Here is a 14,917-nt window from a genome sequence, read left to right on the forward strand (position 1 = left end):
CTTCTTGTGGATGCTGCAGCCACAGTTGGTAGGCCGAGACGGGGCTCTGGAATGGGATTGAGTTCGAACTCAGCAGTGATCTGCCTGTCTTACTTACATTCGTAGTTGCGCGCTCTTGTTTAGAGGCAAGGCAGGTCGGGTTCACGACCAAAACGTTCTACCATTTCCTCAATTCTGTTTAACGAATGGCTATAGTACCCGGGTGCACCTACCGCCCTGAACAGGTAGTAGTATGTGTGTTTTTCCGCTAAAGCGGGTGCGTGAGATCTAATCGCTTCCCCACGTTCTACAACTTTCAACATACCTTGTACATCCATGGTACATCGTCACCAAAACCAAGCCACACCACGATGCGCCCGTTTAACGGTTATCTCAGGCATTGTGAGCCCACGTATCGTGGGAAATGTGAACCCGAACTCCGGAACAAAAACACCGTTATCCTTACCTGGTTCGGTGGGCCTGGAAGCTTGCTGCATATACTATGCACCAAGGGTCTTGGGATACTACTTGTGAGGCGGGTTCAGCGGGGGAATGCGCGAAGCTAGGTTTGGCTATTATTGGTTACACAGAACGCCGATGTGTTGACGATGATACGTACGGGGACCTAATAGAAGCAGGAATCCAGGCTTTTCATGGTCTCCGATTACTTACTTACGTACTTGACATATCATCTGCGTGTACTTCACCCAGTCAAGTCTGGGACAAAGTTGCCCAAGGTCTTACTTACATGCCTAGGCAGACACTCAACTCGTGCTCATGCTCATCGAGGTTGAGGCGGGTGCCAACAACCAACCATTCGGCAGTCTTACCTTATCGCCGGGTAGCCTCCAGTTTCTTTAGCATGTAGCCATGCAGTGATCAAAGTTTACACGCGTTATTTCCCATGTAGACCCGAGGGGTATGGTGGAGATGCAAAACCCGAGAGAACTCAGAACGTCGGCCGAGCCATGTCATGTCTGAGCTAGCGATTACCGCACAAGTAGAAACCAAAGATACGGGCGAGGGCTTCCTGTTGCAGGATTAATCATTGAGGATCCTTCTGAGGGTCTGGTGGTGAAGGAGCGGGCAAAGCGGGCGGGCGGCCGACTAAGCAGAAGTCGGATGCAGATGGAGCTACGGCTGAAGTTGTTGTCTGCTATGCGACATGTGCTAGGTATGCGATGCTCGGTGAGCAAGCAAGACCTGGCTGAACTTAGATAACTAGTAGTTAGACATCAAAGTGGGTTACGTGTTCTGAAAAAGGGCCGAGAATTATACATTAACTACTGAACGGCCCTGTAAGGCTGCGAATGAGGGTCGTTCCATATGTCGCGAGGTGTGTTTTTGGTGTTGTTTAGTAGGTAAACTCAAGTTAACAAGAACAGAACACAGTTGGAGATACTGCCTGATTAGGCATAGTGAAATGATTTGCCGCTCAGTCTGAGTCTGAGTCTGGTCACCTAGCTGAATAACTAACTACCTAACTACATGGTAGAATACAGCACACAGACGAGATATTCCAATTTGGATGATCCCGACAAAGGCATAAAGTGCAGATCCACGGTGACCCCCATTCTATCCCATGCGATGGAAGAGCCTGCTATGCTTACCTACACGAGAACGCCCCACAAGCGACCCAAGACAGAAGGAGGAAAATTAAGACCAAGCATTGAGTTGTCGTTTTGGTCGGGGGCTAGGAAATGGATACTGTCAGTGTCAAGTATGCATTACCAGGCACCTTTGAATCCGCTAAAAGCCATTAGTCTATGGAGTCAGCAGGTGCTTAGTTAAAAGGTCGTTAGAATACCTATTATGTAGTACATCTCCAGATCTTAACGTTGTGTATCTGAAACATGACGTACGTTGGAACTGACTGACTGACATGAGGGTCAACGCCACTATACAGAATCGCTCAATGCTATGCCATGATAGGCACCCGAACAGCATTGAGTCAAGGGCAGTTTTCCTGGGTTTTCGCAACCCTCCATACCCATCTGCATCAACGTTACCGTTCGAGGTAACTAAGGCAGGCCTGCATGCAGAAAAGACAGCCGCAATTTCCGAGTTATCTTCGAACGTCTGCACAGCCATCAGGATCCTTGTGAGATGACTGAATCAACTACGTTGACTTGGTGGGTAAAGCAAAGACGCAGCGAGAAGAAGACAGAGGAGAAAAACTAAAGAACGAATTAAATGCACAGTAACGTCGGCCGCCTGCTGCAGCTTCCCCGTCAAAACTCCTCCTAGATGACTCTTTAGCTTCGAACGCGACATGGAACCCTTTCCGTCAGTCTGAACAAGCTCTCTGAGGCCTTTTTTATCGTCATCCAAAATGTCTCTTGACAACATGTTCGTTCCCAAGAGTGGGACTGGCTATCTACCTAGGTATGTTGATATCCTCCCTTATACCCTGGCCTTGCTCCAACTTGGCAACGACTAATAGAATATGCACGTCAAAAGGCAAGTGCCGTGCCCAGCAATAATTTGCACCGCCATCTTACTGCATCGCGTCTAGCTTGACCAAGATCGAGAACCCACATCTGTCTCTTAAAAGGACCCAGACCCAACCTTTCCCGTGCCCCCGTTCGTGAAACGGATTCTACGTTATACTTTATCGAGACCCTGTTGCTGCTCCGTGCTCACCTTAGCTTGACTTCCTACACCTACCACTTGCTCTCATTTCCCTCCTGACCCTGTCTCTTCCTCCTCATTCAACACCATCTATCTACTCTGTACCTGCCTTCCTGCCTGGACAATAGCCCTTCCTAGGAATACAATATTACCTAGTTGTTGTTCTCCTCCTCTACTCTACTCTACTCTACTCTACTCTACTCTACTCTATCTATCTACTGCTTAAAAAATAAGCCCGACCAACTCTTTCGTTCCCTGAGCGGCATTGGGTTGCCAATTGCCCACCATCACTCATCGCATTCATCTCAGGCTTTTTTGTCCGCCTAGTCCACCTATTTTGTTCCGCCACAGTCACTGTTTCTTTCCCAACCGCCGCCTCTGAAACGATCACAATGGATTTTACCGGGCAATACAACTTCGCCAACCCTCAGCCCTACCACCAGTTCATGCCGATTCCTCCTCTGACGCCGTCACACTCTCATTCCGCCGGCTCCGACGATTTCAATGCATCCCCGCCTGTCAGTAAATGTTCTTCTCCGCGATCTCTCCCCCACTCCCCCAGTGCAGCCCTGCCTTAGCGTTCTCTTACCTGAGCATTACTCTATCAACCTTCAGCCTTAGATGTCCAACGTCTTCGGCTTCTTCTCCCTCGTACCTGCAGCTCGTTTATTACATGCCACTAGCGCATCTAAGCTGACGTCGTATTTGACTTGTGCATAGGAAAACTACGACGGCCTTCCCACCACCCAAAATGACCAGTTCCAATCTTTCGATTATACAACAGCCCAAGGCTTTAACGCCAATCCTCATCAGCCTGCGTCCGGTTTCCCTGGACCTCCCACGCCTCCAGGCCAGAACGTCTTCGCTTCCCAAATGCAAGCCCACCGACAGCAAGGAGGCTCGATGAGAAACGGCTCTCCTGATGAACAATCAATCGCTCGAGGGGGCAGCGAAGAGGATGAGAATCTGACTCCTGCTCAGTCGCGAAGAAAGGCACAAAACCGCGCTGCGTAAGTTTTCCCGGCGCTCTTACTTTCGTGCAATTATACCACTTCGCATTTTTGTCAAACGCTTTCCAGGGTTTCGATACATAATAATTGCCGCGGACGAGTTGTTCCCATTTGCTCATCCAGCTAACGAATCGTTCTACAGACAACGCGCCTTTCGCGAGAGAAAGGAGAGACATGTCAAAGATTTAGAGGCGAAGCTTGCTGGCCTCGAGGCTGCACAACAACAATCGTCTATCGAAAACGAGCGCTTAAAGCGCGATCTTCAAAAAATATCCACCGAGAATGAGATATTGCGGGCCACATCGCACACGGGCCATGGTTCCATCTCTCCCGAGCCTGCAACTGGACCACTGCGCTTCAAGCCTACAGACTTCTACTCCAATGTCTTGCAAAACCACACAAACAAATCACCCTCCCACCGCATCGTCACCTCAGATGATGGCGAACGACTTCTCGCTGCCGGCGCCACGTGGGATTTTATCATTTCTCATGAACTGTTCAAGAAAGGTCTGGTCGATATAGCTGATGTGAGCGAGCGTCTCAAGAACTGTGCCAGATGCGATGGCCAAGGCCCTGTTTTCTCAGAACGTTCAATCACTAGTGCCATTGAGCAAAGTGTTGCCAGCGGCACTGATGACCTCCTCTGAACGACGAATGAGGCGCAAAAGGGGCCATTCGGCAGAAACGGTATATACGTGGCTTCATCATGATTGACGTATATCACATAAAGGAAATCAGTGGATAATCTATGATACCCCCGCCCGTCGGGGCTTTATGGCGTGGCGTTTTGTATTCGGCATTTAAGGATTCATCGAGGGGAATTCTGGGGTTTCGCGTCAAAAGTATGCAACACTTGCATGTGTGTAAACGCGACCTAGCTACGAGGAGTTATTAAGGGGTTATCAAAGACGCGTTTCCCATTGTCAAATTCCTCTTGGCAGGTCCTTTTGAAGGGATCAATCAGACATTCAAACGTTCGTGCCTGGTCACGATTATGACAGCAAATATTGGATTACAAATAATGACAAAGTTTACAACAGAAGAGCCTCCGTGATACAAAACTATACTACAACCTCGAAGACACTGGCACATCTCGAGTGCAAATAATACAAACCAAGATACGCTGCAGAACTCCAGAAGAAAACCAAAACCCTTCGTCGTAAAATCATACATATCTCCTCGTTAAACCTACCCGAAACCATGTCTCTCAAACGTCGGTCTATGTACCCATCGCTATTACTTTCTTTCTCCCCCCTTTAGATACGTAACCCTTTCTGTTCTCTCCTCTCTGCTTTGGTGGATAACGTTTCCATTATTTCCTTTCAATAAGTCATTCATGCCTCAGTGTTCAGACGAGATGCACGACTGAAAGGTCGACGAGGCAAAACAAGGACTTGATTTTCAGAATCCTGCTGTCGCGCCAGGTCTCGACATGTAAGGAATTATCTAGTCCTTCTTAGTACCGTTGGCCTGGGGTCCTTCGTTCTCGACATAAGGGTGCTTGATGGTCAGGCACCAGATATCAAGATAATCGCAGATGGTGACGATGACATCAACAACGAAGCTGCCATACACACCAGCAGCCGTTCCGAGCATCATGAACATGAAAGCCACCTGGTAAACACTGTCACCAAGAGCACTAGGCCAGCCGACCCCAAGATGCTGTTGGAAGATGGGCCCCAAAGAGTCGATGACACCAAAAGCGAGGGGTAGACCCAGCACGTTCCAGTAGGGAAATCGCAAATGGACAAGGTGTGCTGTGATCATTTGTCCAACACTGTAAGCATTGACGAGGCCAGCAAAGAGAGCAAATGGGACGAGATGACACTGGCGAATCGTGGGCTGGAGGTACAGATAGGCAACGATCATAGACCAAATGCTGAAGAATGGCACGAGGCCGAGGAGAGCACCGCGGGAACGGTCTCCACGAGCGCGACGAGCACGGATGACGTTGAGAGAAGACTCAACGGTGTTGAAAACCAGCATAATGCTGCCCTGAACAAGGTACCACTCAGTGAAGGTGAGGTTGTAGATGAAAGAAGGGACGCCGACGGTGGAAGGCACACCAATGGTTTGGAACATGCTCTGTTGCCAGAAATGCGCACCGCCGACATATCCGGTAAAGATGAAAACCAAGACGATTGCGAGAACGCCCTCGACAGGACCGTTGACAATGCCGAGAGTCAGAGTCTTGGTGTGGTAGGTCTCCCAGGTCTGAACGTAGAAGGTCAAGAGAGCTGAGAAGTCAATATCATGATCTCGATAGAATTGTGAGTGTAAACTTACATGCGAACAGCACAGCCACGGTCTGCCAACTTTGTCCCATGTTCTGAGAAGCGGCAAAGAGGAGGACCTCAAGTGATGTATTACAAGCGTCCACGCCATGGTCAAAGAGCTCGCCAAGAGGTCCGGATTGCCGGGTTCGTCGCCTGCATCACTTGAATCAGCACAATTGTCTCACAACAAGTGTCCTCCGAGTTTACTCACGCTTGGGTTCCGTCTACAGCGTCAAACGTTTGATATAGGAATAATCCCAGGGCCCAGGAGTAGTATACCCATGGAGGACAATCCTGGTCCAGTGAGGGCGTGTACCACAACATGGCCAGAAAGTTTGCAACGACAAAGGAAAACCCTGTTAGGGTGATGGCGTTAGGGGCCATGCTCATGGGGAAGCACTTTATAACGAAATTGGTGTAGAAAGGCTTGAGAACATATTTGGAGAGCAGCGAATGGTCAACTCCAGAGTACTTGTACTGCTTGAGCGCCGGGAGCTCCTTTTGCCGTACGTAGACCATCGTTGAAGCTTTAGTTGTTCAGCTGCGGCTTCTTTTCCCTGGTGTTTGTGTATTTTTGCTTGCGTATTTCGGTTGATTGCAGAGAGATCGTCTGGTATCGTGGCCTTTTTTCTCCTTCAAGTGGGTAAAACCTGGGTTATGTCCGCTTCCGCTCTGCGCTTTCGCTTGGCCGATGGTGCAAACTCGGCTTCTTCCCGGAGCAGGCAAGGTTTCGCGGTTTTCTCAGGTTGGCTAAATGTGTACAGCAGACAGACGTGGTTGTTTAAAGCTCTATTTCAAGAAATCAGAAGCTGAGATGGAGAAATTCGAAAGTTGGCAAAAGCAAGCCAAAATGGTGAGAAAAAGATGCCAGCAGGTTCGAAAAGTGGACCGATCAGAGACCAACGACTCTGGAGGCAGGAGGGGAAGAGGGACCAGATATCGAAGAAGTAAAAGAAGATCTTCCAGGTATCCAATCTTTTCCGTTACTCACTGGTGTGACGTACCTGGTATTTTCACAAGTATGTACTGTTTCTGCGGTTAACCACCTGGACAAAAACACGTACGCGTGAACTCAAGCTTTTGAGGATCTTCCTGTTTCACTGTTTGATGGGAAATTAGTCAAGATAAGATCCCCAAGCGAAGACGGGGGGCCCTGATCCAACGTCATGGGATCCACCCACACTTCCATGTCTTTTCGTCATCTACACTACCCCGTAGGCGTGGTTGATCAATTTGACATGTGCTATCACATTTAACCCTCGTGACGACTTCTTTAACATCTCCAACAACCATTTACATATCTACCTATACTGTAGAGAGTAAGTGATCCAAGTAAACGCGCAAGTTCTGGTACTACACATATCCTGCTATTAGTAGCCGTGCAAGGGGAATCAGCATGTGATAATTTCTCTTCTTCATTCAAATGTCTACCTAAGGTAGTAGAACGAGTTCTTATACTGCTATTGTGCGATCCAGCGGATGTACATGTATGTGGCACTTCGTGTCCTTTAGGGCATAGAACATATCGCAAATGTCGAACCCAAAAGACATCCAACCTTCATGCCTTGCATTGGCCAACACAAGGTTATCGTCTGCCTACGTCTTCCCAGAAACCATACCATGTTGACATGTATAATGCATCATATAAGGGGTAGGTCATACTCCTGCCTTCCATATCATTCTTAACCAACAATTCACTACCTGGTAGCCTGAACTGATGAGGCATGGCCGGTGTTGTTCTTCTGCCACTCCTCCCCGACGAACTGCTGGACGTTCGCGTGTGCCATGTTGAACAACGGACGAGCATGTTCCGCAACTGCCATGCGGTTGGCATGATTGATACTCATCGGATAGTGATAATCACCTTTTTTGGAAGGGCGTCCATCTCCGATTGCACCAAAAGCCCCCTTAACTATGGGTGGTTGGACTTGTATGGCAATCTCATCAGATGAAGCCAAGAGGAAGTCAGCTCCTGCGTACCAAGCACGGTTGACCTCTTCACTGCGTGTTTCTATGTCCCTTACAGTCCGGGTTCGAGGTCCTTGAGCATACGAGTGCTGTGTGTGCTTTCGTGATGACGCCCGGCAGTCAGAGGCCACAGTCGACCCCCAGGCCCATGGGGGTGTCACGTTTGAGGGCTGCAGTGGTTCCTGTACCAGATAGCTTAGAATTTCGCTAGTGCGAGCGCTTTCGTTACCGATGTCTGAGTCCTCAGTATAGTCTGCGGCAGTTGTGGATGTAGGTAGAGGACTATTGGACACCAATGGAGGCATCGTCTTGAGAGAAGGTGAGTCCTGCTCCAGGCTCATAGCACCAATACCTGCTTGTCGTAGAGTCTGTCGATTGATGGCGAGAACATCACCATCTTCCTCTTGGATAGAGTCTTGAGTTGGTGTACTAGTGTGTAGTGCCTTGAAGGTAGATTCAAAGGTAGATGGGCGGTACTGTCGTTGGCCGGGCGGTCCAGCAGTCAGAGGTAGTGGCGCTCCCGACGAAAGAACACGAGTAGCTGAACCAAGATTGTCGGCAACGAGGGTGGAATTGCTACCAACTGCGTGGTCAAAACCATCCAATGTAACAGGATGGATGCTAGACGACCTATCGCCGCAGCGAGCCTCTCTTCGAGGTCGATGTGATATGCCAGGCGAGTCAGTGTTGTACTTGAGTGCCTTTGGAAGACTAGGGGAGCCGCTGAGTGGGTAGCATGGCTCTTCACTGCGAGTCGCCGACTTCAAGCCCAGAGCTGGCTTAATTCCTCGCAGAAGAGCCTTTTGAGCTTTCTTCTGGTTCGGATTTGGGTAAGAAGCCAGATTATGAAGAGACTTCACGGTCATGTTCAGCAGCAGGTCCATGCCAAGTTCGCGGTCATCATCGCTCTCGTCGCTTGGGTCAGCATCAGTGAACGTGTCTTGTTCAGTCTCTGAGAAGAGGGAGGCAAGTGGCGACGGTGTTGCCGATGATCCGAGACGAGGAACTTGGGCAGACATATTAACACTTCCGTGGTCGGTATCGGTCAAGGGGCTGGAAGGTCCGTCGTATTGTGTTTGGGGGCTGTACCGCTGAAGAGATGAAGAGCGAGTAGTCTTGATAGGCAGTGTTGCGAGGACGGATTTGGGTAGGAGAGACAAGCCCGCCGCAGGAAGACTGGCGGGCCACTTGAGGGAGCGACCTCGTCTAGCAGGTGGTTGTAGTGGCTGAGAAGTACTAGGGTTGTACGGGGTGCCAGCCGTAGTGTAAGTGACCTTGGAAGCCGAAGACGGGGCGGTTGCAGTGGAAGAGGCGATGCTGACGGGGGAAGACAAGTCTTCCATGATGGATTCAGATTGATACATCCTGTCTACCAGAGATGGTAAGGACGATTGGCCCCTGAAATCTAAGGAAGGTGCTGGTTAGATTGGACTGCTAAATCGGCCACAGTCGCCTGGGCATTAGACTTCTTGAATAAGGCTGGGGAGAACAAGGGCAGATATGGCTGCAGCAAAAGCGGAGAACTTGGTAGTGGGTGCAGGTGATGAATATATTCGCAGCGCAATATAATGTAATGGAACGACGGACTGCGATCTTAGGTTTTCACCATTGCTTGGAAACGATGATCGTAAGAGGCAACGATAGAAGAGATCTGGGTGATAGATAGAAAGTAAAAGTGAAGGTAGAAACGGACTGGTAAGATTGGTGAAGAAGTAAGTGCGAGGAAAGGTGTAAGAGGGGGTGCAGGTGAAGTGAATGGGGGAAGGTACCGTGCCTTCCTCCTGTTCTGCAAACCACGCTGCGCAACACGGAAGGGGAGCGGGAAGGAGCACCCTGCCAACTTAAATTTGAATATGGTAAACCACCTAGCTGGGGACTCACTGAATCCAAAAGTTCACGTAATCCAAATGTTAAAGATACAAATAAGTGTAGCTTTATATTGAGCGTTTGCCTTGATCCCAAGATCAAACGTTCAGACGAAGGAGATACCAGAACTCTCGGTTTGAAGAAAGGAGGTAAGTTCTCAAGGCTGGAGCCTGCAGGAGAGGAGTACTGACAACTCCCTGTGATACTTACATGCATGAAAATGCGCTGTCCTTGCCCTGAGTTTTGTTGTTCTTGACTTTGACGGTGCTCATCAGTGCCAGCAGGCGACATCGAGGTGCGTGCTCCCGACAACATTAAACCTACCTACCTACCTAGGTATATTACTAAACCTTTGGGCAGCTTGAACAGGATGGTCTAAATGAGTAGACTTCAGTTATGTCACAGTCGCGGTCAAGCAGTATTCTGATTCCAGTTTTATTGTTCCTTGCCTACCTACCCAACCCACATATGATGGTAACTGTTCTATGATTCACATCGCCTCAAATTAGGCTGCATATTCAACGCATGGACGGCTTGCCATATTATATCCTTCAGTTCGGACAAGCAGTTTTGCTACTGAGCATGCGCCTTTGTAATGCCATTACCGCCAGCCGCCCGATGCTCACATTCTGTTTAGAATAACCCAAGTCAAAATGAACAAGGCTTCGCAATCGATAGATCACACATTCTCTAACCCGTCCCTTGGATTTTGCCGTGTTTCTTAGATAATTATGGTGTGGCTTACATTTCCTTAAATAATATAATGGAGCTTCATTACAGACGCAACTATTTGGTTGCCTTATGCTAGGTTGCCTACTTCTATATATCCGTTTTTGTAACCTAAACTTAAATTTATGTTATTTTCTCCCCTTGGAGAGTTCAACTTTTACGTTTGTTCATAGAGACATTGAGGCGCAGAATCATCTATGGCCTCGAAAGTGAAAGGGCTATGAACAAGGTGATTTACCAGAAGCAAATGTCAATCCATTAGCTGTTTGGTAGTTGCAGTGCAAATCACTTGGTACCCTTCACACACCATATGTTTGTGTACAAACAGCCCCAGCTGTGTTCAGGAGACTTGCAAGAAGAATAATTGCCTATCACAAGCAAGTATGAAAGTTCAGTTGACTAATAATTGTTTTGCTCCACACAAACAGATACCTACAGAGGCATATGCCATCCCAACTACCTACCAAGCCCCTCACGGCATTCGTTAATCATATCACCTCAAGATATCATCTTCATCTGCAGAGAAAGTCGTGTTCATATCCGCATGTCCTGTCAGTCAGGTAGAATACTTTCTCCCTCTTACTGCCCCCTCCTCTCGAGAAGAAATGAAACTCCTATTTCGCCGCAAGACGTGAACTGCAAGGCAAAACGCCCATGTAGGCATCACAGCGTCCCGCACTACATCAAAAACCAGACCAAAACAGTAACAGCAGAAGACAAGAACAGTAACATAGGGGACAACGTTTTAAATAACCACCGGAGTCAGGGTTTAGAACTAGAATGCCCGTTTCGGGCAACAGAATAAAGAGGAGGCCACAAGGTAATAACCAGAAGATATAACCAACCAACAAGACACTATATTAGTCTAAAGGGCGGGGTGTCTCTTGGGCAAATAGCCCTATGAAAAATAAAAGGCTGGAACGTATAATAAATACCGGGCTCAATCCGCCGGTCGAATAACGAAATGTTTTGGTCAAAGCCAGCACGGAGGCCTACTCGACAGATTCACTAGAAGCCGCCTGGTGGGTAGGCACTTCCTGGCACCATACCAGGACCTCGCCCACTCCGCGAACTGGGCAATTGAAAGTCCGGGGTGTCTAGAAGCATGTCTTGACGCTGTTGCTTTTGTTGATGTACGGGCCGTCGATGAGAAGGTCCTTGTTGATACGGCATTGGTGGCGGAGGACCGGGGTTCCAACGGGGGTTGATGCCACGCTGGGAGATAGAAGTAAAAGCTGAGTGCTCGGACTCGGCAGGGCTTCGAGCACCCGCATTATTAGCATGGACGTCCTCGTAGATGGGCTCAATCGGGGGTGGCTGAAGGTTGTTGTTTGGGAGGGGCGCCTCGGAAGCAAAACGGGGATCTACATCTTCATAGTAATTGCTGTTTCCGATGGCTGCAGGCTGTTGCGTAACAGGAGACGTGTTTCTTCCTGGAGGGTGGCTCGCAGCTAGGGGAGGGGGAGCTTTGGGTGAGTTCCGGCCATCGCCTTGATTCCAAGCAGCACGGGGCGGAGCATATTGCCTATAGAGTCAGTATTTATCAATATGTGGGTGAGTGGTTATCATACTCATCGGTACTGTATTTGCTGCCCTCGCTCATGATAGTATCATTTCGCTGGGGAATCTGACCCTGCTGAAGACCGACCATACCTGCCACATCTACGTCACTGTCCCTGAGCTGTCCATAGTTTCCACCCTGATGACCTTGAACCGCTGGGGACGCATCCATTTCTACTGGTCGACCGCCTACAGTGGCAGGTTCAGTCCCCGGTAAAGGCGGCGGTGATTCCGCTCGTGGTAGTTCAGACTCCGGACGGTATGCGATATAAGTGTTCAAACTGGGCATCGATGGGTTCGTCGAGTTATACCCATTAGATGGCTCCGATGGCTGGAAATCCGAAGCATAGTTTTGACTAGGAGATGGTCTTCGGTCGTAAGGTCCGTTGTTGTGTCCTGATGGGTTTGGGCCTCCCCTCATTCCACCTGGGCCAAAGGCGCCTCGGCCTGGTGGACCAGATCCTCCCCGTCCACCTCTGGGTCCGTAACCACCTCTTCCAGGTGGGCCGTAGCCTCCGCGACCTCGCATCGGGGCGCCGTAATTATCATAGCCTCCACGACCATATCCTCCTCTTCCACCACGGTATCCTCCATTTCCTCTTCCGCGATTACTCATGCTTGGCGAAGGTCCTCTTCGAGTGGCATACGGATCGGTGCCATTGTCAATCGGGTTCCCAAACTGATCCCGAGAGCCTTGCCTCTGTGGGTTTCTATTGAAAGCAGCCGCTTCACCAACGTTGACTGGCTCATGGGGGACACCTGGAGATCGATTCGATGTTGTCCGGCGGGTGAGCGGGACTTCTTCGCTGATTTGATCACTTCGGTTCTTTTGATCAAACGTCGCGAAGGCTGGAATGTTATCATGAACGCTATTTCCAACAGGTTGGGTTGGCAGCGTCGGCTGTCTAGTGATCCCGTCTTCAGCGGTTGTCTTATCCTGGGCGGTTCTGTTGTAATAGTTTTGACCACTCATCTCGGCGTTATCGGCAATGCGTTTCTGTCTGTCTTTCCTGCTGACCAGAGTGCGACGCATTGCACAGGTTACCAATCCGCTCATGGCTACGAGAATAGTAGCAGCCAAAACCAGATATGAGCCCCATGCCAGATGTGGCACAAACAGTAGCACGTCGATCAAAAATGCCAACAAGCAGACCAAAAAGTCGATGAATAAAAAGATAAACAAAATGAGGAGATATCTTGTAGAGTGCGATGGTCCATGCAAATGAGACACAGCTGCCATGATGGTCATGACAAGGGTGATGAGTGCCGCAACTGGATGTACAATGAGAATAGCTGAAAGTGTATTGCGAACGCCAGATGGCAGGTCGAATGCTTGAGAGTCATCCCCAGCTAGTTTAGCTGCGAGAAACGTCAGTAAATGATAAGAGGATGCTTGCGTTTCCATCATCACTATGAACTAACCAGTGTCATATCCAACTCCGATACCACTACATCCCTTGCCCTTTTGGCAGTAGCCAAACACGCCATATGTGACACCACCAAAGTCACTCAGTGGAATGGCCTCGATTATCGGTGTTGATATAACAGCTAATAAAAGCAGGGCGAACGCTGCGAATAGCAGCAGAGTCAGTGGTGTGCCGGGTCGCAACATGATGACGGTGCGCTTAGCGCTTGGTAGAAAACTGATGGCGATACGACAGAGCAAGCAGCCGACGTCGTGAAGACGCGGGGACAGAAACGCTCAGGGGGCTTAAATTCTAGCCCTTGCACAGGATTCCGCTTCGGTAAAAGTGTTGATGTATATCATAGGTGAAAAGAAGGCGGCAAGCTCTCTGTGAAGTACGATGTCAAAGTACTAGAAGCATCTGACAAGTAGTAAAACTGATCCAATTCGTATAGTTTCCTCTCAAGATAATCGTATGTCCGACTATCTACGGTTTCCTCGTCTGCTGAAGGGCCTAGGCGCGAATTTTTGACGTTTGAATCGGTGAATGGGTGAAGATGCGACGCACTCGCAAGCGCCAGGTTCAGTCGCCGAATCGATAGGCTTGGTGATATGAACGATGGTGACCAAGTAATTCGAATGTGAACCCGCTAGAAATTCCGATGGTAGACGCGATCTCCAACGTCTTTCGACACGCTACAGTAGTTAAGAATCGAGTTGGAACGAGTGTATGTGGTCGGGAATCGAATAATGAGGAGGGGAGAGCACCTTGGGTCTTGGGTTGTAATCAGACAAGGTCCCATCTCCACTAAGGTGCTTGTTGCTTTGCTCTTCTATCAAACCTGGCTCCATGTGGCTTAGCAGGGCGCTGGGGGAACTACATGCGCTAGTCTCAGGACGATTAGTGCTTCATGGTACCCTGGTCTGAAGTGGTGCGCTGGTCCAGGCACAGGGGCCTTCTTTCTCGCAGCTCGCCAGCAATCTGACCTAGAACCGTCGCAGAAATATGGATATTTCCATGCATTGATTGAATTTGATCTGATTTGCCCGTCCCATTCGAATTGACCTCCTTATCCCACGCGAATTCTGCTCAATTAGCGAGAACATCGCATTCAAGGTTTGTGCCAATAATCTATGCAGGCCGTCCATGATGCCTTGGGTAGGTTGCCAATAAAACAATCTTAGCCACAAGTTTAATTTCTCAGTCGTGTCATACTTATCCCTCCAACCAGTCATCCATCCATCCCACACCTTATTAACTTAACTTATCACAGCATCCAATGTGGTTGACACCATGTGGGCCTTTACCGTTGCACCAAGCCCACCAATCCCACGCGTCGCGGCCGTCATTTTCGCAAGCAGTCATACGAATCACTTATCGTGTCTGTACTGCTTCGGCTCCGTCTCATCGTCTTTCCGGTTTTGGCTCAGCTCGACTCGACTCGACTCGACTCCAATGCAATTACCAAGACTGAGTAAACTTAATACAAACT

At 49.2% G+C, this 14,917-nt stretch overlaps 4 protein-coding genes across 4 annotated transcripts; 1 reads left to right on the forward strand and 3 right to left on the reverse strand.

Moving 5' to 3' along the window:
- Window positions 1-3,002: 3,002 nt before the first annotated feature.
- On the forward strand, window positions 3,003-4,267 carry EDB82DRAFT_474241 (uncharacterized protein; the record flags this gene model as incomplete). The annotated part of the gene is made up of 3 exons (XM_025733755.1): window positions 3,003-3,128; window positions 3,331-3,620; window positions 3,763-4,267. 3 exons carry the CDS (start codon window positions 3,003-3,005, stop codon window positions 4,265-4,267), a joined length of 921 nt encoding a protein of 306 aa, XP_025584629.1.
- A 799-nt stretch (window positions 4,268-5,066) lies between these two features.
- On the reverse strand, window positions 5,067-6,415 carry EDB82DRAFT_523543 (uncharacterized protein; the record flags this gene model as incomplete). The annotated part of the gene is made up of 3 exons (XM_025733756.1): window positions 5,067-5,857; window positions 5,907-6,049; window positions 6,108-6,415. 3 exons carry the CDS (start codon window positions 6,413-6,415, stop codon window positions 5,067-5,069), a joined length of 1,242 nt encoding a protein of 413 aa, XP_025584630.1.
- A 728-nt stretch (window positions 6,416-7,143) lies between these two features.
- On the reverse strand, window positions 7,144-9,470 carry EDB82DRAFT_496455 (uncharacterized protein). Its single transcript, XM_025733757.2, has one exon. The coding sequence runs from the start codon at window positions 9,226-9,228 to the stop codon at window positions 7,594-7,596; it is 1,635 nt and encodes a 544-aa protein (XP_025584631.2). The 5' UTR covers window positions 9,229-9,470; the 3' UTR covers window positions 7,144-7,593.
- Window positions 9,471-11,365: 1,895 nt separating this feature from the next.
- EDB82DRAFT_144784 (SUR7/PalI family-domain-containing protein) lies at window positions 11,366-13,819 on the reverse strand. The gene is made up of 3 exons (XM_025733759.2): window positions 13,442-13,819; window positions 12,031-13,378; window positions 11,366-11,984 (listed from the first exon to the last, which is right to left on the reverse strand). Exons 1-3 carry the CDS (start codon window positions 13,629-13,631, stop codon window positions 11,468-11,470), a joined length of 2,055 nt encoding a protein of 684 aa, XP_025584633.1. The 5' UTR covers window positions 13,632-13,819; the 3' UTR covers window positions 11,366-11,467.
- Between the last annotated feature and the right edge of the window lie 1,098 nt (window positions 13,820-14,917).

Source organism: Fusarium venenatum (assembly GCF_020744135.1).
Source record: "Fusarium venenatum strain MPI-CAGE-CH-0201 chromosome Unknown EDB82scaffold_2, whole genome shotgun sequence".
NCBI classification, from domain to species: domain Eukaryota; kingdom Fungi; phylum Ascomycota; class Sordariomycetes; order Hypocreales; family Nectriaceae; genus Fusarium; species Fusarium venenatum.